Source organism: Ovis canadensis, chromosome 12 (assembly GCF_042477335.2).
Source record: "Ovis canadensis isolate MfBH-ARS-UI-01 breed Bighorn chromosome 12, ARS-UI_OviCan_v2, whole genome shotgun sequence".
NCBI classification, from domain to species: Eukaryota; Metazoa; Chordata; class Mammalia; order Artiodactyla; family Bovidae; genus Ovis; species Ovis canadensis.
Window position 1 is genome coordinate 78885319 of NC_091256.1, and position 27165 is coordinate 78912483.

General features: G+C 39.0%; 1 protein-coding gene across 1 annotated transcript in view; it reads left to right on the plus strand.

Moving 5' to 3' along the window:
- The window catches only part of PLA2G4A (phospholipase A2 group IVA), a 163681-nt gene that overhangs the window by 84064 nt on the left and 52452 nt on the right, over window positions 1–27165 (plus strand). The window contains exons 7-8 of the mRNA XM_069544150.1: window positions 1610–1751; window positions 18186–18322. Of these exons, the coding sequence (XP_069400251.1) occupies window positions 1610–1751; window positions 18186–18322 (279 nt within the window). The remainder of the gene's footprint in view (window positions 1–1609; window positions 1752–18185; window positions 18323–27165) is intronic.

Consider the following 27165-nt stretch of genomic DNA (forward strand, 5'->3'; position numbering starts at 1 on the left):
TAATTTGCTAAATGAATGAGTATGGATACATTGACATTGGGTTTATATATTTTTCTTATTTTGATCCCTGGATAATGTTGATTCAACTTAGAAAACTATTACATAAGTTACTGCTGCCCTTCAGTAAATAATCAGGATGTATCAAAGGACAGCTTTTTTACTTCTGTTATTTTGCATTATATCTATTCTCGCTTGTAAGTGATATATTTTGGCATGAGATTAGAAATATTTTTGTTACTTGACTATGAAAGTAATGCTATTCATTTTAATGGGAAATGGTCTCCATTGGTGTAATTAATACACTATTAGCTTTAGCAAAGCAGAATTATCAAAAATAATGTAGGAAAAAAACCGCAGCTAAATAGTATACATAGGTCTAGAAGCAATTTACTATAGTGGACTCGATGGTCGTTGAGTCTCCGGGAGATGGTGATGGACAGGGAGGCCTGGCGTGCTGCGATTCATGGGGTTGCAAAGAGTCGGACACGACTGAGCGACTGAACTGAACTGAACTGAACTGAACTGAAAGTTTAATTAAACTCTAGTTTTACGTGTTAATTTGTCTTGATTCTAAAATGAAATGCTCTTTAAAGAAAAATTCAATTTTTATGGAATGTCTTCAATTAAATAAAAAATAAAATCAGGAAAGAAATGAATTAGAGAGCTTAAAGATGGGACAGAAGATATGAACCATACCTCTGTTACTATATTTGCCAAAGTATTCAAAATGTTTTGAATTTTCTTTTACAGATTTTCATACTGATATCTTCTAAACATCTATGTTCATTGCTTTATTTGTAGATCTTTAAAAAATCATGCTTCTTGTGCTTAATGTAAAATAATGATCAGTATAGTATGTTACAAGGAACGTGAGTTGTAGAATGAGAAGTCCTGGATTTAAGTATCTGCTTGCTAATTTTGCTAATGGCTGAAATATTTCTAATCACTTTTTTACTTATTTGTAAAATAAAAGTGCTTTATAAGTATATCTGTTGTGACAATTTAATGAGATGTTCTTTCTAAAGAGCATGTCTTACCAGAAACTTTTCCACATGTTTGTGGTAATACTGCTTGTAGTAGTTAAAAAAATGGGCATAACACCAATACTTATGGATACATAAATTGTGTAATAATCACATAATGAAAATGCCTCAGAGTAGTAAAGATATTTGGATTAATTCTACTTATAAACACAAACGAATCCTCAAAAAAAGTTCAATGGAGAAAGTGATTTGCAGAATACCTCCGGTTGATAGCATTTACACAAAGTATGAAAAACCTATAAAATGACTCTATATTATTTAGACCTAAATGTATAATGTAAAATTATAAATAAGTACATCAGAAAAAGAAAGAGCAAGTTCAAAGTAGTGATTACCTGTGAGGAACAGAAGAGGAGATAAAACTGAGGAGTGTCCCTTGGATGTTTCTGTGATAAGATGCAGTGGCATCGTTTTATAATTTCATTTCAGATCCCCTCCTAGGAAACAGCTTGAGGGAAGAAGTAAGAATATATCAGTGTAGTCATGGGGGCTTGTGGGAACTGGATGATGTATAACGAGGCTATAGACTTGAGGTCATTAGTTCATTATCTCTGTTTTATATGCAGTTCATCCCCCGATCTCCGATTTAGTATGGCTCTGTGTGACCAGGAAAAAGCTTTCAGACAACAGAGAAAGGAAAACATAAAGGAAAACATGAAGAAACTGCTGGGCCCGAAGAATAGTGAAGGCTTGCATTCTACACGTGATGTGAGTTGGAAATTTTTCAAAATGGTTTTGCAATTTAATAACAATTTTGTTTGTGCTTTCTCTCAAATTGCTCTCAAATGTCAAGATATTGAGACTGAGTATTATTTCTCTATCTTTCTAAGGTAAGGTGAGTGTTTCATAAATGGAAACTCTTTGAGGAAGATCATCACAAGGTCTGCCCATATTTGGTAGTATTTATCAGATGTAATTTTTAAAAGAGGCATAGGCATACTGATGCACAAACAAGATGTTCATTTCATTGGTAGGAAAAGTTTAACCTGTAAACGGGTCATTGAATTCATTTTAATACAAACTAAGATTAAATAATTGTCGAAATTATCATTACTGAGCCAGAACAAAATGTTATAAATCTTAATGACAACAACAAACAAATTTTTTTTCTTAAAAAACATGAATAGAGGAGATAAAAGGAAGTGTTTCAAATTATTACTGTTTCATATCAGGGAGTAAAAAGATATCCAAAGTTGACCAGGTAGTTAAAACAATGATCTCCACATGTGAATATTTTTCATGATTCTAATTATAAAGAGATGTTAAAATTTAAAAAGTTTGTCAATGAATATTGAAAGTACAATCCTTCAATTGTACTTTAACTCCTTTTTCTTCCCTTAAATTCCAGCAAAGTAAATGGCATTTATTTTATTCAGTAACATATTATATAATCCAGTTTTTGTCTGTTTATCTACTTACCCCTTCTCTGATTTATGTATGTATGTATGTATCTACCTGCCTACCTACCTACCTATCCATCCGTCCATCTACCCATCCATCCATCTATTGGTCTATTCTTCTTTCTGAAATCTACAAAATAAATTTCTGCCATGGTTAATAATTCTGTAATATATATTTTAAAGTTGCTAAGGGTAGATATTAAAAGTTTTTATCACAAGAAAAAAATTTATAACTATGTATAGGGATGAATATTAGCTAGACTTATTATGGTGATGATTTCACAAGATATACAAATAACAAATCATCATGTTGACACCTAAAGCAGTTATAAGATATGTCAATCATACCTCAATGAAACAACATTTTAAAAAGTGCTGTAGTAATGCTCATCAAATGATAATAATGGAATTTCTTCTTAATGGCGTATCAGGTAATACTTTTTACTTATTGCTTTGAGCTTTTCTGTTAATTGAATATTTTAGATGAATATAATTTACTTTTAGAAAGATATTAAATGCATGAAAGTGAAAGTTGCTCAGTTGTGTCTGACTCTTTGAGACCCCATGGACTGTATAGTCCGTGGAATTCTCCATGCCAGAAAACTGGAGTGGGTAGCCTTTCCCTTCTCCAGCGGATCTTCCCAACCCAGGGACCCAACCCAGGTCTCCTGCATTGCAGGTGGATTCTTTACCAGCTGAACAACAAGGGAAGCCCAAGAATACTGGAGTGAGTAGCTTTTTCCTTCTCCAGGGGACCTTCCTGACCCAGGTATCGAACTGGGGTTTCCTGCATTGCAGGCGGATTCTTTACCAACTGAGCTATTAGGAAAGCCCCTATTAAATGCATAAATCAATATATATCTATAAGCATGCATATTTATCCCCATGCGTGTACTCACAGATCAGATATTCAAGATTATTGTAAATTAAGGACCAAATGCAATTGGAAATGAGAGAGAAATTCTGAATAAGGGGACCAAATGTGTACCTGTTCCGTATGTGATGACAGAGTATCTACCTGTGTTTCTAGGTGAGTATCGAGGTCAAAAGCCAGTCTGCTGATGCTGAAATGGCTTTGCTATGATAGGAGCAAACTGTAAGATAAGATGCTGCTGATTGGCAGTTTTTGCTAAAAGGAAGCTTGGAGGAGGAGCAAAACCTCCATGGATGTTTCTGTTTAAGAAAAAGTGAGAGACTTCTCTTCAGTCCTTCATCTTGTGGTTGACTATTGTCTCAGTTAGCGTGACTTCCCTGGTGGCTTAGACGGTAAAGCATCCACCTACAATGTGGGATCCCTGGGTTGGGCAGATCCCCTCGAGAAGGAAATGGCAACCCACTTCAGCATTCTTGCCTGGGAAATCCCACAGATGGAGGAGCCTAGTAGGCTACAGTCCATGGGGTTGCAAAGAGTCAGACACAACTGAGTGACTTCACTTTTTATTGCCTCAGTTAATAAGTCATTGAAGACACATCCTTGAGTACATATTACTCTGGAGTTTCTGGTTTCCTGGGATGTCTTTATGATCTTGTTTTCTACCTTTTTTCGGTGGTTCTATACCTTCTTTTTGTCCCCAGCCTTGTCTGACACTGTTATATCCTTGGAGCAGAGAAATGGTATTTCAAGTTATTTTTCTTTTCTGCCATTTGTCATTCATTGAGACATTGTGCTAGGAACTGAAGGTGAACAAAGCTGAAATGGTTAATACCAGTCACTTTCCTTGGTGAGGTTTAAAGCCTCGCTGGAGAGAAAGACATTTAAGCAGAAAAAAAGTGATGGAAATGGGTATCTCTGTTAATTCATGGCTCTCAGCTTCATTTGGGAGACCCTTTCTGGCTGTCTCAGTGCTTCCTCACCTTGCTGCTTTCCATTTATTTGCAAATGGAATGAGAATGTTTCTTATTCCCAGCTGCTTATCCACCCTCTGGCTCCCTCACAATGGATAGACTTGCCTGCTAATCTGGGAAATTAAGAGTCATGAGATGATAAATCTTTCATTTCTTGCCAGAGGATTGACATATTCCACAGCCCAGGCTTAGCCTTTGCCACTTCCGTCTGAGTTCAGTAGAAGAAACCACACCTTTTCTTTCCAATTCAGTCACCTCACACCACAGATAGGGATTGCAAACCCCGATTAGGAATCCCAACATAGCACCTTTCCAGTCCTCGCACGACCACTCCCCACCTCTATTGTTGGCCTCGAACTCTGCGTGAATTTTTCCTATAAAAACATAACCATGCTCTAAACTCTGATACATTTAGGGAAAAAAAAAAAAAACAGAACCATAAAAATCCCCCTGGAACGGACATTCCCTTCTCTTTTCTGCTCTGCTTCTCTCCTTATCTTCACAAAATTTCCCAGTTTCCTACACAACCTCATTCTACTTCCTTGCTTCCCTCAGGCATGTGCCCTCATGACTCTACTGCAGGGGCGCCACTGTCCCCAGTACCAAGGAACACGTGCAAAAGGACCTTCTGGCCCTGCCTTACACCTGATTTGATAGCTGCAAATGACTCATGTTTTCTGCTATTTGAAACACTCACTCTCCTTCACTTACTGTCTTCTCTCTCTTTAAAAAATTAGTTTTTGTTGGAGCATAGACGCTTTACAATGTCGTGTTAGTGTCTGCTGTACAGCAAAATGAGTCAGCCATACATACACATCTATTCCCTCCTTTTTGGGCTTCCTTCCCATTCAGGTCACCACAGCGCATTAAGCAGAGTTCCCTCTGCGATCTGGGCTTCCCTGCTGGCTCAGATGGTAAAGAGTCTGCCTGCCATGCAGGAGACCCTGGTTCCGCTCAGTAGGTTCTCATTCAGTTCAGTTCAGTTCAGTTGCTCAGTCGTGTCCAAGTTACCTATTTTATACATAGTATCAATAGGGCCTATGTGTCAATGCCAATCTCCCAGGTGTTCTCACCCTTTCTCCCCTTGGCATCACTATATCTAGTGTCTTCTCTTATTTTCATCATGCCTATTTGGTTCCCTTTACCAGATCTTCTTTCTCTGCGCATTATTTGTGAGTTCTTCAAGACTCAGTCCCAAGCCCCTTTTCTCTTCATTCTGCACTTTTCTCTCTTCCATGTTTCACCCAACACCTTTGGGCTGAGATGGTGTTGTTTCTCAGTGACCTAGAACCTCCCTTGTGATCTTCAGCCCTAAATATCGGTACCTCCTTTTGCTGATTCATTCACTTGTGTTCCTCACACCTCACACTCAGCATATCTGAATCTGAACATCAAATCCTCTCCTCCTTATAATTCTACTGATGCTTGTCCTCCTTCTTTCCATTTTTTGTTCACACTGAAGTCTGAATGATCTTTCTAAAACACAAATCTGATTTGATCAAACTCAAGCCTCAAATCCTTCCCCTGCCCTTAGGACTGGCCTCAAAGCATCTTTCCAGCTTCACATGTTGCTGTGCCTGCTGTTGCTTCAGTCGTGTCCAACTCCTTGCATCCCTGTGGACTGTAGCTCACAGGGCTCCTCTGCCCATGGGATTATCCCAGGCAAGAATCCTGGAGTGGGTTGCTGTGCCTTCCTCCAGGGGATCTTCCCAATCCAGGGATCTAACCTGTGTCTCTTACATCTCCTGCATTGGCAGGCGGGTTCTTTACCACTAGCACCACTTGGGAAGTAAAGCATACAGCAAAGTGCGGACCTCCCTGCTGATCTAGGTGGTTAAGACACCCACATGCTGCTAGTTCATCCCAAATCCCCTCCACCCCCTCCACTGAGTACCTCTTGGCTCCAGATCTCACAGAACCCTTTCCCAGTTTGCATTCTCGTGTGCTCATTGGTGCTTCTGTCTGCCTTTGCCTCCCCCATCCCCCTACCCCTACCCCACCCCCTCTTCAGTGAACTTACAGCCTCTCATTCTTGAATCAGATCACGTGTTACTCAAGCAGTCTTTGTCATTCGCTTCTCCATCCTTCTGTCTCTCCCCCTGGGTCCAAGTTAGGTCTCTCAGTCATGTTCTTTTACAGCACAGATATGTACATTATCTTCTCTGGATTTCCCGCAATCAAACTTTTAAAATACTTGTACAAATTTTCATTAAATGTCTGGTTTTTTTCCCATTAGAATATAATTTTCACGAGGAGCAGAGCAGCGTCTGTGTTTTTCGCCTTTATATTCCCAGCACCAGCTCAGCTCCTAGCTTGCAGTAGACCCTCAGTAAATGTGGTGTTGTAATGAAAACAGGAAGGAATGGGGCAAGGCACAACCTTTAAAGAATGACATAGCCATAAGGTACGACAAAAAAGAACCAACTAGGTTCAAGGTGGTCACACATTCGATTTCCAGTGGACCCTGAGCCTTATTATATGCTCATTGTAATAGTTAACTAAATGATACACCAACCAGCGCCGTGACAGTTGTGAGGCTAACCATCAGAGGCCAAAAAGTGAACCATGGCATCATTCCCGGAAATCTCTGCCCCTTCTCCCAGATAATTGGAATATTCCTCCCACTGATTAGCCTGATTAGTCAGCCCATTAAAACTAACCACACCCTTTTTCAGTGCTCTCTAGCTTTCTGAGATGGTTCATACTCGGTGGAGTGTATTTTTCTCTAAATAAATCCACTTCCGAACTATCACTTTGTGTCTCACTGATTTCTTTCACAGTGAAACATCAAGAACCTCAAATTCATCAGGAACAGTAAGCGTCAGGGCACAAATGTAGGCAGTGGTTTGGCATTTCAGCCAGGGGATGGGTTCACTAAAGAGAGAGAGCAGGGACTCATAACTGAGGAATATTTGATCAGGTTATTGGGAGGAGGGGGTTTCTCAGGTGGTGCTAGAGGTAAAGAACCCGCCTTCTGAGGCAGGAGCTTCAGGAGATGCGGGTTCAATCCCTGGGGTGGGAAGATCCCCTGGAGAAGGGAATGGCAACCCACTCCAGTATTCTTGCCTGGAGAATCCCATGGACAGAGGTACAGTCCGACTCTAACAAAGAGTCAGACGCGACTGAGTGACTAACACAGACTGGGGAGGAGACAGGTTTGGATGAAAAGATCGCAGTTTGAAGGGTTGAATTGAAAGTCTATGGGGCATGTTGCCACAAAAGTCCAGTGGCCTTTGGTCATGGGTTTTCCTTTTCAAAAGGAAAGTTGCTGCCTCATCTCCTAGGCACTCCTGTTGTGAAAAAGAGTCTTTCTGGGAAAATGAAATTTGGCCTACTATTCATACATATTGACTTTTCTGCAGCAGATGGAGAATGAGGTAATTATGCTTTTCTCTGGGCTAGTCTTCAAAAATATTAAACTCATGTTTTTGGTAGTCATTCCTAGAATTAGAACTTTTGATGTTTTAGTTGAGATTTTTTTCTCTTGGCAGAAATCATTCACTTAGATGTATTCAGCACCACCCATTCCCATAACACAAGTATCATTTTCCTATTTTGTGTTTCTCCTGGGCCAAGGGCCTCTTAAGCTCCCATTTCCCTTGCTCCCTGCCAAGATTTTCACCTTCGATTCAGTACTGGCTAGGTGGCCTCCTGAAGGTTAAAGGAGCAGACTGCTATAGCAGTTTGTCTAAGACAGAACAGTCCTACTCAACATTGATGCGGAGATGTTGCCTGTCTTGTTCCCAGTTTTCAACAAATATTTTGCAGCATCCAGTTTAGGATACCAATGTTGACTTAAAATGTAGAATGAATTTTGGCCGAAGGAATTTGGGTCCCTTGCTTCTTCTCTGTGTTTCACTTGTAAAATAGAGACAATGTCTCTTATTCAACTAAAAGGATGAGTGTAAAGGCTTGTAAACCAGCCCAAACAATGTGTAAGGCACATCTTGGTTACTTAATACTATAGTAGCACTTAATACAATAGTAGCTATTAAACCAATATGTGGGTATTGCTGTTACATAACACCCCAGGGCAATGTCAAATTCAATAAAACCTGAGCTTTCCTACTTGGATAATGCTGTGTTTAGTCATGCAGTCGTGTCTGACTCTTTGCGAGTCCATGGACTGTAGCCCGCCAGGCTCGTCTGTCCGTGGAGATTCTCCAGGAAAGAATACTGGAGTGTGTTGCCATGCCCTCCTCCAGGGGATCTTCCCAACCCAGGGATCGAACCTGCATTGCAGGCGGATTCTTTAACATCTGAGCCACTTGAATAAGTCAAATAGTTAACGTTTCGAGTAACCCAAGAGTTTCTTCTCCTCAGCACTAAGACTTAAAAAAAAATTATTCTTGATAATAAAAAGTTCTAAAATGTATTGATTTTAGTCATTTGGATGAAAAGTTTCTAAAAAGCATCACTCTTTGCCCAGACTGAAGTGGTTTAAATGCTCTCGTGTCTGCAGCCACTGCGATCAGCTGCCATTTCTCCAAGCTCTATGTATTCCCTAAAAGTAATTTCTCCAAATCATCCCTTTCTCTTTCAACTTTGTTTTCATGGAATTAAAATCTGATAAGTGAGCTTGTTGTTGGAACAGTGTCTCTGATGAATATAATTCCTCCATAAATAAAAAGGGCTGAGGTCTTTCCTGTGAGTAAGATCTGTGACACTTTGTGTGTGGGAATTTTTGTCGTATTTGGATTATTTAAAGGCCAGTTCTTTTAAATGTTCTTGTTCCAAAATAGCTTTTAATCAGATGAAGCTTCCAAATTAGAGTCTCTTATTTGAAGAGAAATGCTGCTTAACAGTTTTCATGTCCCCACATAACTAACTATACAGAGAGCAAGAACTGATTAGGGGACTCAGATTTGAAATTAAAATAGCAAGGAAATGAGAGAAGGAAATTTGTTCCAACTTTCATGGAAGAATAAAGATGGAAATGTTCCTTCTTAAGGCAGAATATAAGGAATACACAGACAGATAGCTTTGTATGGAAATAAGAGTATAAGTAGTCCTTAAGTAATATATTCTGTTATCTAGACTACTATTATGTACTTAAGTTTGTCAGATAAATTAAGTGAAAAACTAGAGAAAGAAAAGACTGTCTAGTGACAGAGGGGGAGAAAAAGCGAAATAGTTTCAAAGAAGGAGGTAATAAAAATCAACCTTGGGTTTTCAGTAAGAATTTTTATTTCTTTGTTTATTTGATTTCCTCCATTAAGAATATTCTTCCTCTCGTTTCCACCTTCATTATGACAATAGCACTTTCCTGTGTCGATTCCTATTCCTTTTAGTTATAAACATGGTTGGACAATCTGTTGGAGCTCCCCTTAGCTAGTTTTGAATGGGGTCCAAAACAAGAGAAGGCTCTACAATAGGACTCAGTTAAGTTGTGAGCTGCTCTGCCCCGGGGGCCAGATCTGTTTGTATGTGTGGCAGATAGGAATGCTCTTTGCTGGCTGGGGTAGGTACTTGCAGATGGATTGCAGCACAGGCACCTTGGGTACAAGACCTTGCCATCCTCTTTGATTAACTACTATCCTTCGGAAAAGTAGCTTTTGGCCTGCTTACTGGGCCTTAGTAGAGATTGCATGCTTAAGTATAGGTCACCAAGTTATCATGTGACCTCAGCTGACTGTCATGTTATCTGACCCACCAAGTCATAAAGTTGGGTATGCGCAGATGCACTCCATCATACTACAGAAAGAAGTTTTATACATGAAATCAGGCTGACCAGGCCCTGAAGATACACATAAATTCCATTAAGTGGTGGCCCAATTGCCCATGTGTCCCACTTTTGTTACCCTAATCTCTCTTTTCCATCCTGCATCCAGAGCCTCATAAGGGAGTCAGGTGACAAGAGGAAAGAACACTAGTTTCTTGTCACAGGTGATTTTGCAAATGTTTCGGTACCACCTGAAAGAGGACAGCTGCAGGACCCCAGTCCCTTTCTGAGATACCCTTGAAGGAAAGTTGTGAAGGGAAATCTTCCCAGAGGGCAGAATTATAAGAGGGCACCTACTCTTTCATTTTGCTTGGGGGGGGAAGTGGCCAGACATGAAATTATATACTGATACATGGCCTGTGGCCAATTCTTGGGCTGCTTGGTTAGGGACTTTAAAAGAACACAATTAGAAAACTGATGACAAAAAAGGAAAAGATTGTACAGGAGGTATATGAATTGATCTTTCTGAATGGATGGAAAATAGCTGTATCCTAGGTCTATGCCCACCAAAGAGTGGCCTTAGCAGAGAAGGATTTTATTAATGAAGTATATAAGATGAACTGTTCTGTGGATACCAGTCAGTTTCTTTCACAAGTCATCTCTGTCATCACCCAATAAGATCATGAAAAAAGTGGCCATCATGGCAGGGATGGAGGTTAGGCTTGGATTCAGCAGTGTGGACTTCCATCTCCCAAGGCTGAACTGGCTATAGCAGCCGCTAAGTACTCAGTTGGCCAGCAGCAGAGACCAACCCTGAGTCCCCAACATGGCATCATTCCTATGGGTCGTCAGCGGTAGACTGATTACACCAGACTGCTGCCATCATGGAAAGAGCAATCTTCTGTGTTTACGTGAATAAACACTTACTCTGGATTCAAATTTGCCTTCCCTGTGCTCAAGAATTTTGCCAAAACTACCATCTGTAGACATACAAAATGCCTTATTTACTGTTGTAATATTCCATACAGCATTGCTTCTGATCAAGGAAATCGCTTCTCAGCAAATGAAGCATGGCAATGAACCATGTCACGGAATTTACCTGCTTTGCCATCTTTTCCACCATCATGAAGTAGCTGCTTTGATGGAATGCTAGAATACCTTTTGAAGACTCAGTTACAGTGCCAGCTCAGTGGCAGTACCTTGCAGACCTGGAATATGGTTTTCTGGGAGGTTTAAATCCTCTGAATCAGCATCCAAAATTGGTGCTATTTATCCCCAGGATTCATGACTCCAAGAGTGGAAGTGGTTCCACTCACTATTACCCCTAGTGACCCACTAGCAAAATATTTGTTTCCTGTCTGCATGACCTTATACTCTTCTGACTTAGAGGTCTTCATTCTGAGAAAGGAATGCTTCCACCGAAAGTGCAACAATGATTCCACTGAAATATAATTTAAGACTGCTCCCTGACCTTTTTGGCCTCCTCTTTATTCAGCAGGTAAAGAAGGGAACTACTATCCTGGTGGGGGTGATCGATTACTGACTGTTAAAGAAGGATTGAACTCCGGGAGTTAGTGATGGACAGGGAGGCCTGGCGTGCTGCGATTCATGGGGTCGCAAAGAGTCGGACACGACTCAGCGACTGAACTGAACTGAACTGATGATGTGGTAAGGAAGAGTATATCTGAGATACAAGAGATCCTCTGTGGTGTCTGTTAGTATTACCATGCCCTGAGTTACATCAGTGGAAAACTTTAAGAACCCAGTCCAGGAAGGACTGCTAATGACCCAGAACTTTCAGAAATGAAGGTTAGATCACCCACCAGCTGAGGTGCTGGTTGAAGGCAAAGAAAATAGAGAATGGATAGTGAGGCAATGGCACCCCACTCGAGTCCTCTTGCCTGGAAAATCCCATGGGTGGAGGAACCTGGTAGGCTGCAGTCCATGGAATCGCTAAGAATTGTACACGACTGAGCGACTTCACTTTCACTTTTCACTTTCATCCATTGGAGAAGGAAATGGCAACCCACTCCAGTGTTCTTGCCTTGAGAATCCCAGGGATCGGGGAGCCTGGTGGGCTGCCGTCTATGAGGTCACACAGAGTCCAACATGACTGGGGTGACTTAGCAGCAGGCGGTAGTTATAAATACCAGCTATTACCAGATGACTGAAATGAGATTGTATTTGACATGAATATTTCTTCCTTAATTCATTATGAATGTGTGTGTGTGTGTGCATGCACACACAGAATTATAAAAACAGATTCCTATTTAAGTTATGAGGCATCAAGGAGAAGAGTAAGCATATTTAAGGACTTTGCATTCTTTTCCGGGGAAAGGATTAGTGCATTTCCATTTGCACACAGGATATCTGTATCATGTGCAGTTCAGTTCAGTTCAGTCACTCAGTTGTGTCCGACTCTTTGCGACCCCATGAATCACAGCACACCAGGCCTCCCTGTTCATCACCATCTCCCGGAGTTCACTCAGACTCACGTCCATCGAGGCCGTGATGCCATCCAGCCATCTCATCCTCGGTCGTCCCCTTCTCCTCCTGCCCCCAATCCCTCCCAGCATCAGAGTCTTTTCCAATGAGTCAACTTTTTGCATGAAGTGGCCAAAGTACTGGAGTTTCAGCTTTAGCATCATTCCTTCCAAAGAAATCCCAGGGTTGATCTCCTTCAGAATGGACTGGGTGGATCTCCTTGCAGTCCAAGGGACCTTCAAGAGTCTTCTCCAACACCACAGTTCAAAAGCATCAATTCTTTGGTGCTCAGCCTTCTTCACAGTCCAACTCTGACATCCATACATGACCACAGGAAAAAACCATAACCTTGACTAGCCAGACCTTAGTTGGCAAAGTAATGTCTCTGCTTTTGAATATGCTATCTAGGTTGGTCATAACTTTTCTTCCAAGGAGTAAGCGTCTTTTAATTTCCAGGCAATAGTCCTGGAATGGATTGCCATTTCCTTCTCCAGGGGATCTTCCCAACCCAGGGATCGAACTCTGGTCTCCCGCATTGTAGACAGAGGCTTTACCATCTGAGCCACCAGGGAAGTCCTGTATTATGTTAGGTAGGCGTATGACCTTGTTGTCTTTATTTGGAGATTAAGTATGGTTAAAGGGATGCATATAGCTGCTGAGTTGAGAAGGGGTGGACTTGTGATAGTCAATTTTCATCAGTGTGGAGGATGTTTTCTTATTTGATTAGTATTTATTTATTTAGTTGTCTGCCCAGGTATTACTTGTAGCACATGGGATCTTTAGTTGCTGTATAAGAATTCTTGGTCTCAGCATGTGGGAACTAGTTCCCTGATCAGGGATCAAACCTGAGCCCCCTGCACTGGGAGCATGAAGTCTTAGCCACTGGACCACCAGGGAAGTCCCTTGATTGATCTTCAAATCAGTGAAATTTGAATAATCAAGTTGTCATCTATAATGTGGGTGGGCCCCATCTAATCAGTTGAAGGCCTACATAGAACAAAAGGATCAACCTTACCAAGCAAGAGGATTCTCCAACAGACTCAGGCTTCACCTGAGTCATCCGCTCTCTTGGTTCCTTACCTATTGGCGTTTGGACTGCAACGGCAAACCTGGACTTGTCATTCTTCATAATTGTGTGAGTCACTTTCATACTTAGATAGATTACCTTCCTACCTACCTACCTACCTACTGGTTCCATTTCTTTGGAGAACTCTGACTAATACAGGAACCAAGAAGGCAAAAGTCTTATATAATTGTTGGAACTTAAAATCTATTAAAACATAAAAAAATCTTTGAGCATCTTCACATTTTATTTTGCAAAGGAGGAAATTAATAATATCCTCAAGCCCATGCATGAGAATAATGTAATCAAAACACAGGGTTTTGGTAAATAAAATTCATTTCCTGTAATCGTATGACAGAAGTATGAGAAATAGTCATTGATATCATTTATACACAAATATTGGTGCAATTAAGTCTAAATATAACCTAAAATCTCACAGCAACTTCTATTTTTTTCATTTTTTTAGACTTAGAGCCAGGACTAACATCTGCACCTTATAAGTCCCCCATTATTCTTTGGAAGTTATTTCAGAATGACTACCCCTATTAAAACATCCAAAGTTTGTCTTTATTTGTTACATAAAATTGTGCTGGTGTCTGAAGTGATGCATAAATCTGAAATGTAACTTAGGGAATTCCCTGGTGGACTATGTGCTTTCACTGCTGAGGGTGCAGGCTCAATCCCTGGTCAGAAAGATCCCAGCAGCAATGAGCCATGGCAAAAAAAAAAAAAAAAGAAAAGAAAAAGGAATTTAGCTAAATACCAAATGGTTTCTCTCAACAAGGATTACTCTAATGGGGAAAAGGAAAGAGCATGAATTATGTGCCCGTGACTCTGCATCTCACATTCTGATTATCAGCAATATGGATGCAGATACGGTATAACATGTGTACTTAAATACCTCCTCAATTGAGACATGAAAATAATAATCTCCTTTTGAGGAGGTTTCCTAGGTAGTGCAGTTGGTAAAGAATCCGGCTGCCAGTGTAGGAGTTACAAGAGACACAAGTTTGATATTTGAATCAGGGAGGTCTCCTGGAGTAGGAAATGGCAACCCGCTCCAGTATTCTTGCCTGGAGAATTTCATGGACAGAGGAGCCTGGTGGGCTACAGTCCATGGGTTGTAAAGAGTCGGACGCAACTGAGCACACACACACACACAAGATTAAATGAAATAAATTTTCTTCGTAAGTCTAAATTTCCTATTTATAGTTAATAAAAATTTTAATTTTATATTTTAAAAATGCATATTCTGTATGACTTATAGAATCCAGAATGTTACCAGTAGCAAAAATTTTATTAATCCTACCCCCAATTTTTTTCAAAAAGGGTTTCCTTTGCTAAGGAAGTTCAAAGAGGATTTCCTTTGCTAAGGTCCCCGTAGGTATGGGGGAATCTTTCCGGTGGAGCACAGTGAATTTAAAACTTCAGAATCTGACAAACCCAGCTTTAAATCCACAGGACACCACTTTCTGGCTTTATGACTGTGGAAAAGTGATGTTTCTTGTGTTTCAATGCCTTTATCTTTAAAATGGCAATAAGATATATCTCATAGAATTGCAAAAATTAAATTCATGTGCCATAAATAAGGTTGTAAATTGTAATCTGTACAGTTCAATTATTTCATTAATTTTTATATACAAATAATATGGCATTTTCTTTCAAATGATAGCAATCCAAAATTTTGACCTGAAAACCTCTTTGCTGCTAAGTGACTTCAGTCGGGTCCGACTCTGTGCGATCCCGTAGAAGGCAGCCCACCAGGCTCCCCCTTCCCTGGGATTCTCCAGGCAAGAACACTGGAGTGGGTTGAAAACCTCTTTAGGGTTACTGTAAAGCAATGATGAAAACTGAGTTACATGAGTCCCAGTTTAGTAAGTGGCTGTTTTCAGAAAATTCCTAACATAAGATTGTCATCCATAATTATGTGCTGGGCTCCTGGCGTGTGAAGAAGGACATCTGGAGAATTGCTTTCTTAGGATTAAAGAGGTCTTACATTCAATTTTCCAGCTTCTCTTATGAAATTTCTCTTTGAACAATATTGTAGATTTTGTATTATATGTTGAAATGAAACAGTGTTACCTGTTACTTTTACTCTGAACTACCTTATTTGTATTGGGCTTAACGTTATTTTCAATAACACAGTGTTGCAAGTAACCAAATCAACAGAATTAAAAGCCCCCACATAATTTTGAATGTAAATAGTCTTCCTCCTTCTGCAATATCAACCCTGACATTTTTTTCCCTTTAAAGTCTTGCCTAATCTTTTTTTCCTAGCTCCCTAGTATAGTCCTACTACTAAGGCTGATCTTTTCATCTCAGAATCACATACCTTTTCTTATTTGTGGCTATTTGGGGTCGCTAAGGGTTAGACATGACTGAGCGACTTCCCTTTTACTTTTCACTTTTCCTGCATTGGAGAAGGAAATGGCAACCCACTCCAGTGTTCTTGCCTGGAGAATCCCAGGGACGGGGGAGCCTGGTGGGCTCCCGTCTATGGGGTCGCACAGAGTCGGACACGACTGAAGTGACTTAGCAGCAGCACCAATAGTGAAGTCGCTCAGTCGTGTCCAACTCTTTGCGACCTCATGGACTGAAGCCCACCAGGCTCCTCCATCCATGGTATTTTCCAGGCAAGAGTTCTGGAGTGGGTTGCTATTTCCTTCTCCAATTCATGAAAGTGAAAAGTGAAAGTGAAATTGCTCAGTAGTGCTGAACTCTTAGCGACCCTATGGACTGCAGCCTACCAGGCTCCTCCATCCATGGGATTTTCCAGGCAAGAGTACTGGAGTGGGGTGCCACTACTCTTAATACTGTATTATACTCCATTCACCTACTTTAGTTTCCTATCTTAGCTTTCATCCCTCTCCATATAAGTTTTTCAGAACTTATATATTTTATTTTATTTACAATTTTAAAACTATGTTTCAGAGCATTCCATTCATCTAAGTATACACAAGTTCAAACCCATTTCAGTTGCTTCATTGCACTGTGTTTTCATGAATGAGGGCTTCAATTGGCTTGAAATTTGATGGCCACCACAGAAGAGCTCTGGATTAAGAAATCAGTTCTGGTTGTCCTGCCATTCACTGTTCTACCTCCAGTAAGACCTAACTCCTGTAGACTTCCCTTTCTATATGCAAGAATTCTATAGCCTTTTTGGTCCTTTTAGTTCTCAAAACATGATGTCACGAATGTCTATATTTATCCCACTGGTGAGTGAACACCCAAGCGTTAGGATTTAAGTGCTTGAAACTCAATGCAGGTTATTCTGTGTTTTTAAAGTCAAACTGTTGCTCTATCTAATATCATCTAGTCTCTGGAAAATTTCATTTTACACTCATGAGAAAATGAGAATGAAAGAAGGAAAGGAAGATCTTCTTGTTATTGTGAAAAGACTTTTGACTTTGTGGGCCCCCTGAAAGCTATGCACACGTGAGATAAGGCATGCTACCAGGGCCGAGGGTATGACTCTTGACTCAGCTGTGCTAATTATTGATTGCATGGCTCTACATAAGTTTTCCAAATAAACAAGCTTGTATCTCAGTCATGTTACAGACAGTCTCTGCCTCTCTGTTTCGCTGCAAGTACTCTTCATTGGCCTGTGCTGCTCCCATTCCCCAGAACAGCCTTCTCCCTTGTCTTCATCCCTCCCTATGGGATAATTTTGCATCTCTAACATCAAGCTCAGGTTCCTTGGTCTGTGAAGCTTTCTCCACCACTCCGATCCTTCTGATTGAAACTGACCACACCTTCTGGACCCGATGTGCTGCTAACCTGTAGCACTTGACTTTAAGGCGTGCTGCCACGCCGAGCCTATGACTCTTCACTCAACTCTGCTACTTATTGGTTGCATGACTCTGCACAAGTTTTCAAGGCCTGGGTTTCCTCACTTGTAAAATAGAAATCTCATAGAGTTTTCGTGAGGATTAAATAAGGCAATGTCTATAAAATATTGAGAACAATTCCAACCAGATAATAAGAGCTCAGTGAATGTTATCTATTCCTTTTGTTGTTGTCATGATTACTATTACATTTCTGCCTCAGTTAAATTAGCTATATTCCCCAGATCCACTGTGGGGATGCCTGAAACACAAAGGCCACTTAATCGGATTGATGAATGACTTAAAGATGGAAGAGATAAATTTTATATGTCATTAAGATGATTGCGTTCTTTTTGATGGCTTAAATAATAACATATTTTTTGAAGTGAGTCAGCATAAAGGATAGCTAAGAATTCTGGATCAAGAAGGCAAGGTGCTTTCTCAACTACAGATTACCAGCTAATAGATCTTATATAGTAATAGCATCCTTTCAGAACTTCCATCTGAAAAATGACCAAATACTGTTTTTGTTCATTTACAGCAATTTTGAAAGGATCAGTTAAAACAAAAAGTACACCCAAAAGCAAGCCCCAGACTGCAAAGAGTCAAGCAAATATAAAGGACTGCTGTTGCTATTATTATTGTTTTCAAATAGGGTTAGTTGGCCATTTTAATAATGTCTGCTTTCTAATAGACATTAATTCTTGATTTTCTTAAACATTATTTTATATTTAACAGATAATATCAAAATATGAATGAACTTATAATCCCTTATTACCAAATGTGGGACATATCAAAATGGAGATGAGCATGACATATTATATGACTTTATTTGATAAATAATCCTATGTTTCATCATTCCAGGTGCCTGTGGTGGCCATACTGGGCTCAGGTGGGGGATTTCGAGCCATGGTAGGATTCTCCGGTGTGATGAAGGCGCTGTATGACTCAGGGATTTTAGACTGTGCTACCTACATTGCTGGTCTTTCCGGATCCACATGGTTAGTATACATTTTACATCTTGGTTTTATCATCCTAAATGCTTAGCATTTATCTACCTGAAACCAGAAAAGAGTATTTTAAAAGTTGACATTAACTTCAAATTACTGAAATATTCCAGCTTGATGCAGAAATTTGTTTCTTAAAAATATTTTTGAGGCAAATTCATACCTACTGATGCCTCTCATCATCAGTTTGCTCCCTTTAAAGCCATTTGTGACTTAAAATGTAATAGTTAAACTTAAAACAAAAAATAGATCAATTGAAATAATTCTATAGAAATATCTCATAAGTGGAATAACGTACTCCACCCATAATTAATTTAATCTTCCTATAATTTACTGATTTGTAATCTTGCAGTGATCATGTCTAAGTCTACATGATTCACTGGGTATTCATTTTCTTCTTTAGGGCAAATAGAGTGAAATGCAAGAGACTTTAGTAAACAGAAGAAGGAAGACAACTTTTGAATGAATAAATGCAATAAATTTCATTGACTTATATCTGACTAATAATGAAATTAATCCTTCAAATATATCTAAGTTCAACTAAATTTGGATGGAGTTAAGGCATAATATTTATAAATATTTGTATACTGTAGGTCTGCCTTTTCAAAAATATATTTGTAAAACATTTTCAGAGATGATACTACGTACCTTTTGGTGTGCTTACCTCACAGAAGCACACTGAAAATCAAGTGTCTTGCTTAGCTGCCTCAAATAAAAGTATCACCTATTACAGAATGGTTTACAAGGCCTTTTAGTCATTCAGCCTGTGGTAAAACTTATCTTTTATAATATTGTATTGTATATAATTATATAATGTAAGTATTATATAAGTATATATTATATAATTGTATTATATATTATATATATTTATAATATATTATATAATATAAGCATATATTATATAATTACAACATATATATAATATATATTATATATGTCTGTATTTTAAAATTTCTATATCTTCTCATTCCGTGAGTTGGCTATGAGCTTCTTCATTTTTCAAGCAAAGAAAATATGACTCAGAAGTCAATTGATTTGTCCAAATCATAGCAGAGCCAACATAGAAACTCAGGGTTTCCATCCCCTATTTCTGGATTCTTTCAACTCAACCGTAACCTTCTCTTGTACATCTGTCTATTCTACCTAGAGAGTCACATTTTAAAAATCTATAGTTTCTTAAATATTTTGAACCAGATTCTTCAGCTGAAAAACAGGAAGCTAAAACCATGATTGCCATCTATTTTTTCTGTCCCCTCAACATGATTTACCTCTTTTGAAAGAAGGGTGTAGCCCATCATTATTCCTTCCCTTGAAGGAAAGAGCAGGCACCTGCCTGTTTAATGAGTAATATGAATATGATGGAAAAACTTGGACCCTTAGATTAACTTCACCTACTCAGGCATTTTATTATTATTCTTCAGATAATTTTCTTTATCTAATCATTATTCTTTTTAAATCCCTTTGGTCCAGCACTGACTAATACATTGCAAGAAACTTGTCTTAAACTCATCTAATAGAGGAAGACCAGACCTTCAGTGGTATTTGCAGGGTGTAATGGTGTATATTTGGGCTTAATTAGAGCTGCAGTCATTGCTTTGGTTACACATTTAGGGACACATCTAAAATCCTGTCAGGGTTCTGAAAAAAGGATAATCAAGGGAATTTTAAATACTACAGCCCAATCATTTAAATATTGTAGGTCACTGTTTTATACATACAGCATTTCTGCTGTATCCATTAGCGTCTGATTTCCTCAGATTAGCCTTCTTTTATTTATTCTATTTCCTTAAAGGCCATGTTCTCCTAACAGCTTCCCAGATGGCTCAATAGGTAAAGAATCTATCTTCAGTAGAGGATACACAGGAGATATGGGTTCAGTCCCTAGGTTGGGAAGATTCCCTGGAGAAGGGCATGGCAACCCACTCCAGTATTCTTGCCTGGAGAATCCCATGGCCAGAGGAGCCTGGTGGGCTACAGTCCACAGGGTCACAAAGAGTCAGACATGAATAAAGTAACTGAGCATGCACAGGCATGCACTCCTAAAATTCTTACAATCCTTTTTCACCTGGAGACCACGTAATTTCCAAATATAATGGTATCTTTTAAAGTTATTTTCCTGACTTCTGCAGGGAGTCTGGGAAGATGAGGCTGGGAGTTGAGACCCTTCACACATTGAATTGCCCCTCTTTCAGATCCCACCTATCTTGTCCCCCTCATCCTCTCTGATTGCTCTGTCTTCATTGTTGTCTTTTCTGCTTCTACTACTTTTCCCCTTAAAATGAGCTTTTCTCCAGGACCTCCCTTATGTTCTATTATATTTTCACATCTTCCCTTAGTAATTTCACCACCTTCTACCACTTCAGTTATTATCATCAGCCATTCCATTTGTAGATCTCCAAAACATCCGAAAAGTTAGTGGGCCAAAAGAAGAAGAAGAGGAAAACAAACAATAACAGACAGAGCAAAGGAGCCAAGGATGGGGGGTGCTTCGCAAGTAGTGTGTATTTTAATAGAGCAAAAATCTGTGAGACGCTTCCCTTAGAACTGGGTTTAGAGTTTTCATGGTTTTAGCAAAAATTAAAGTAGATAAGGTACATGAAGGGCACCTTTGATCACGAAATTACCAATAAGAAATGAGTAGAATATGAAAGGAAAAAAGGTGGGCATGTGAACCTTAGTAGGAGCCGTTTACTGTTTCAAGAAGGGGAATATAGGACCCAGGAAATGTTTTTGCTTTGTTTTCAGAATATAAGGGACTAGAGTGTTTATGTGGAAGTCTGAGCCAAAGAAAATAGTGTAGAGGGATCGATGAAAGATAAAGAAACAGATGGATCATGGGTAGAAAGATTTGGGCAGAGACAGGATAGGGACAAGATAAAAGGCTGTCAACCATGGAGAAGACATACTTCTTGAGACAAAACAAAAAGTGCTCAGGATGAGTCATATTAACAGTTTTCTTTTGAAAAGTTTAGGTGAGAAGGTAGTTCGAATGAAGGGATTCAGAAAGACTTGGAAAAACAAATTGCACTCTTGTGTAAGTTTTTATATTCTGCTGATACATGACCATTCCCTGGTGCAAGTTAGTTAATACGGGACTATCTGGAGAAGGCTGGGACCTCCCATAATGTTTTCTGTGAGAGAACTTTATGTAAGACGTATGTAATGTTTTCTAAAGAGAACTTTATGTAAGACCAAAGCTTCTTTGTAATTGCTGCTACCTTTATAGTAATTATTTCTGAAATGACTTTTGGATGATGGCTGTTATTCATTAAATAGGCCTGAGTGAACTAGTGACAGTAAGCCTGTGTTCCTTACTCAGTGAACACAGCGCTCTCCCTCAGCACAGCTGTTCATCTGGAGTATCAAAAGGGCTGTTGATTTTTTTCTCCTTTTTTTCATTAATAAGTTAATTTTTATTGGAGCAGAGTTGCTTTACAATGTTGTGTTAGTTTTGCTGTACAAAAGAGTGAATCACCTATTCGTATACATATATCCCCTTTTTATTTTTTATTTTTTTATTTTTACTTTATTTTACTTTACAATACTGTATTGGTTTTGCCATACATTGATATGAATCCACCACGGGTGTACATGCGATCCCAAACATGAACCTCCCTCCCACCTCCCTCCCCACAACATCCCTCTAGGTCATCCCCGTGCACCAGCCCCAAGCATGCTGTATCCTGCATCGGACATAGACCGGTGATTCGATTCTTACATGATAGTATACGTTTCAATGCCATTCTCCCAAATCATCCCACCCTCTCCCTCTCCCTCTGAGTCCAAAAGTCCGCTATACACATCTGTGTCTTTTTTGCTGTCTTGCATACAGGGTCATCATTGCCATCTTTCTAAATTCCATATATATGTGTTAGCATACTGTATTGGTGTTTTTCTTTCTGGCTTACTTCACTCTGTATAATCGGCTCCAGTTTCATCCATCTCAACAGAACTGATTCAAATGTATTCTTTTTAACAGCTGAGTAATACTCCATTGTGTATATGTACCAAAGCTTTCTTATCCATTCATCTGCTGATGGACGTCTAGGTTGTTTCCATGTCCCCAGAAATCCCACTGCTAGGCATACACACCGAGGAAACCAGAATTGAAAGAGACACATGTACCCCAATGTTCATCGCAGCACTGTTTATAATAGCCAGGGCATGGAAACAACCTCTTTTTATTTTTGGATTTCTTTCCTATTTAGGTCAGCCCTGAGTATTGAGTAGAGTTCCCTGTGCTACACAGCAGGTTCTCATTGGTCATCTATTTTACACATGCTTTCAATAATGTATGTATGTCAATCCCAATCTCCCGATTTATCCCAACCTTTCTTTCCCTCCCTTGGTGTCTCTATGTTTACTCTCTACATCTGTAGCTTTATTTCTGGTCTACAAATAAGATTTTCAATACCATTTCTTTAGATTCCATGTATATGCATTAATATATGATACTTGTTTTTCTCTTTTTGACTTACTTCACTCTGTGTGACAGTCACCAGGTGGTCCATCCATGTCTCTACAAATGATCCAATTTCATTCCTTTTTATAGTTTGAATAATATTCCGTTGTATACGTATGCTTTATTTTCTTCACTTATTCCTCTGTTGATGACCATTTAGGGTGCTTCCATGTCCTGGCTTTTGTGAAAACTGCTTCAGTGAGTCATGTCTTTTGGAATTATGATTTTCTCTGGGCATATGCCCAGTAGTGGAATTGCTAGACTATTGGATATTGACTGCTGTATTTGTATGTCATTATCATTGAAAGGAAAAATGAGAACAGTTCTGTATCTATAGACCATAAGACCTGATTTGAAGCTATAAAATGGAATTCAAGAATGAAAACTCTCAGTTTGACAGTCTGAAGAATTTGTGGGACATTGGAAAATAAGCCAGTTTTAATAGAAGTTGGCCCATAAGAAATGGTAGACTAAAAGATAAAGATTATGTTAGAAAAATATGTTGTTTGAGGTGGGGAATATGCTTATTTTGTATCCCTATGAACCTCTCCCACTTGTCACATACTTAATGACTAAATGAAGATTTGCATAAGTAACTGCATTTTGGGAAAAATTAAGAATTTCTTTAGGGTTTCAGGATATTTGCTTCACAGTGTTGAGGGTCTTGTCAAGATATGTGCAGCATTAGTTGCATATGAGAATTACTTCTGGAACTTTTTTAAGCACAGAAATTCTAGATCTTTGTCCCTGAAGATTTTGATTAGGAAGGTCCTGAGGCACCAGGCACTGATATTTTAAAACATCGACTCTGTGATTTGGCATCAGGAATTGAGCTGAGAATTCCTTGTTCTCTGGAATAATTTTAAGTTTGTTTATTTATTTAATTTGTATTTAGCCTAAAAGGCATTCATATAGAGAGAATGAGGTGTCCTATCATATAAATATGTTGAAAAACATAAAAGTGAATACAAAAGTTTTAAAAAAAAGTTATTTTAGGAAAATTGACCATTGCCTTCTAATCCATTTTTAGCCATCACCAAAGCAAAAATTCAAGTCATAGATGTCACCGCAATGATGTCATCAAAGGTCTATCCAATTCACACTTGTTAATTCTAAGGGAAATGGGCTTATAAATACTGAACAAGCAGAGAACATTAGCTCCAGTGCAAATGGTTGAGGTGTTGTAGGTCTTTCTGTTTCTTGAAGGGACTTGTATACTTGAGCCAATCTTCTCATGAGAGAGGAAGAAAGAAAGGGGAAAGAGACTCCCTATGTGAATGAGGTAGCTTCAAACTTTAGATAGCAGAAAATGGACTGCAGCCATTCTACAAGGAGCAAAAACAGAGAATCGAGCTGACATCCATATACATTTGACCTCTTATAAAGACCTACCTCTGAAATTGTGGCACAAAGTCCTAGATTTTGAGCAATCCCTTAACCTAAGAGGAAGGATTTTCAATCTAGATCCAGTGGCTAACACTGGGAGGAAGGAACAAGAAAAGAGGAGGCTCCAGGTTTTTCTGGAGGAAATTTATGAGGCTAAGGTGATTCACTGAAAGACCAACTAAATATAGAGAAGTCTTAAGTAATGTAAATGAGATTACATCTTTCTGCTGAACTGTTAAAAACAACTTCTAATAGCAGAATTATCATATTGTTTCCTTTTCACCTACCTTTAAAAAAACTATTCTGTGACTGAGTTGATTTCTCTGACATCATGTAGATTCTTTTCCTTTTCCTTGTTTTTAAATCCTGCTTCATTAAGGAAATGATTTAATGTAGTTTTACAAGTAAAGTAAAACTGAATTTCATACAATAAAGATAGAAGTGGGAAAAAAGTATCAATATGTGTGTGTTGTATGTATATATGCATAGAACTATAAATTAAATTAAATTTCATGCTATAACCTGTAGCTTTGGGAGGCATGAGACATAGGCTTGGTAAGTTTTCTAGAATTCAAGGCTAAATCCAAACAATGCATAGTTACATAACATACATTTTTTATAAGTTAAGGGCAAGCCAGTGGTCCATGGATGTAGAACATATTCTTGATAATAAGTGAGACCAATAAAGAATTTCTTAATGTTATCATAAATGATGAAACACATTCTCAATAGTTCCAGAACTGATCACTTAGAGACTCAAAGAGAATTTTTGTTTTTCCATTTTTATTGTATCTTTAAATGTAAACCAATATCTTTACACCACTATGTGCATTTATTGAAAAGTATGGTGAGGTCCAGAATTGGATCCTTGTTTATACAGAGAATCATGCAGCAGAACTTGGAGCAGCTATAGAAGTGAATGGACTCTCCATCTTTCTAGCAACTTCAGCTTTCTCTTTAGTAGATATGTGTTGATTATACCAGGCTTGAGTTCAGAGTTTGCCTGTTTGACTTAATCTTTGTTGCTGTGTTCAGTCTCTAAGTTGTGTCTGACTCTTTGTGACCCCATGGACTGCAGCATGCCAGGCTCCTATGCCCTTCACTATCTCCTGGATTTTGCTCGGATTCATGTCCATTGAGTCAGTGATACTATTGCATGTTATGAGAAATGTTAAGAATCCTTAACATTAATGTTAAGAAATGTTTGTGTAATAAATCTCTTTTAAGAATTTTAAATTTTTTTGCAGAGCATATGTTCCATTTTCAGTCTATAATCACTCTCCATTTGTTAAGTTATGGTTAATCTCAGTTTGTCTCTAAATAACTCTGAATCCATCAAAAAATTCCAATTCAGTGTGTTGTGGGAATCATTTGGTCTCTAAGACTTGAAATCATTTTAAAGATTTTTTAAGAAATAAAACCTATCAGGGGAGAGGACAAATTTAAATTTGAGTTCTTCTGTTCCTAATTGGGGAACTGTGAAAATATTATAAATTCATCAGTCCTCTGCTTATCTTTAAAATAGAAGAATTGAAAGCTATCGCAAGTCTTCAAGACAATACCTTGTGATCAATTAGCCTGCTCAGGCCTAGAACATACCAGAGTTAGTTTTCTCTCCTGTATGAAGGGAAAATAAATCATTGTGGTGGCAATTTGACTTGAATTAAGGAATACTTAAAACAGGAGATTTAAATATATTCACTATGTTCTCTTTGGTTGGATGAAGTGGTGGAATATTTCATTATTTTGTGCTCCCAGTTCAACAGTTCAAAACAAGCATGCTTGTCATATGCTAGGTATTGGCTAATCATTGAGATAAAAACAGATATAAATAAGTAAAGCTTTCCCTGATGGTGATCACAACTAATTAAGGGAGACAGTTAAGAAAACTAATAATTAATATTTAGTATGAGAGCTACAGTAGTAAAGATACTGGTTTCCAGGAAGACTGTAACTTCATTTATCATCTCAGTATCAAATACTAAGCTACATGTTGATTTCTAGCATCACCTTAAGTGGCCAAATGGCTGGTGCCAGAATCTTCATTAGAAGACATTTACCTGATAGCACTATTCTCTCTAGGATTTCACCAGTAGATTTGTATGCTCAGAAATTCTGAGACATACAGTTGGCAAGACTTGGGATTTTTGTCTCGTTGGCCAATGGACAATTAAAACAAAAACCACATGTATCCGGAGAATTAGGCGTTCACAATAGTCGGAGAGCACATTCTCTACCTATAGATAATCACCATGGAAAGTGAAATGATCAGATTGCTTGGCTAGTATTATGTACAGGAAAAAAAAAGTTAAGTGTTAATCGCTTAGTCGTGACCAACTCTTTGGGAAGCCATAGACTATAGCCCACCAGGCTCCTCTGTCCATGGAATTCTCCAGGCAAAAATACTGGAGTGGGTTGCCATTTCCTTCTCCAGGGGATCTTCCTGACCCAGGGATCAAAGCCAGGTTTCCTGCATTATAAGCGGGTTCTTTACTGTCTGAGCCACCAGGGAAGCCCATTATATCCAGAAAAGTCCCATTTATTCACATGGTTCTCAATGTGTTGTGTCATCAGTGTCTTATGGTCAGATAGGGATGCCCATTCCTGGAGAAGAGAGGGTGGAGAGTGAGCCCAGTAGGCATTCTCTCCTCTGGACTATGCAAGGGAAGTCCACTGTTTCCTCTGAGACCTCCCCTTTATGTCTATTGTAGACCAGCTATTTTCTGATTGATGCATTCTTTTCTTAAATGAGTTAATATCTTCAATCAGATGAAGAAGTCAATGGCAACCCATTCCGCTACTCTTGCCTGAAAAAATCGCATGGACGGAGGAGCCTGGTAGGCTGCAGTCCATGGGGTTGCTAAGAGTTGGACATGACTGAGTGGCTTCACTTTCACTTTTCACTTTCATGCATTGGAGAAGGAAATGGCAACCCACTCCAGTGTTCTTGCCTGGAGAATCCCAGGGACAGGGGAGCCTGGTGGGCTGC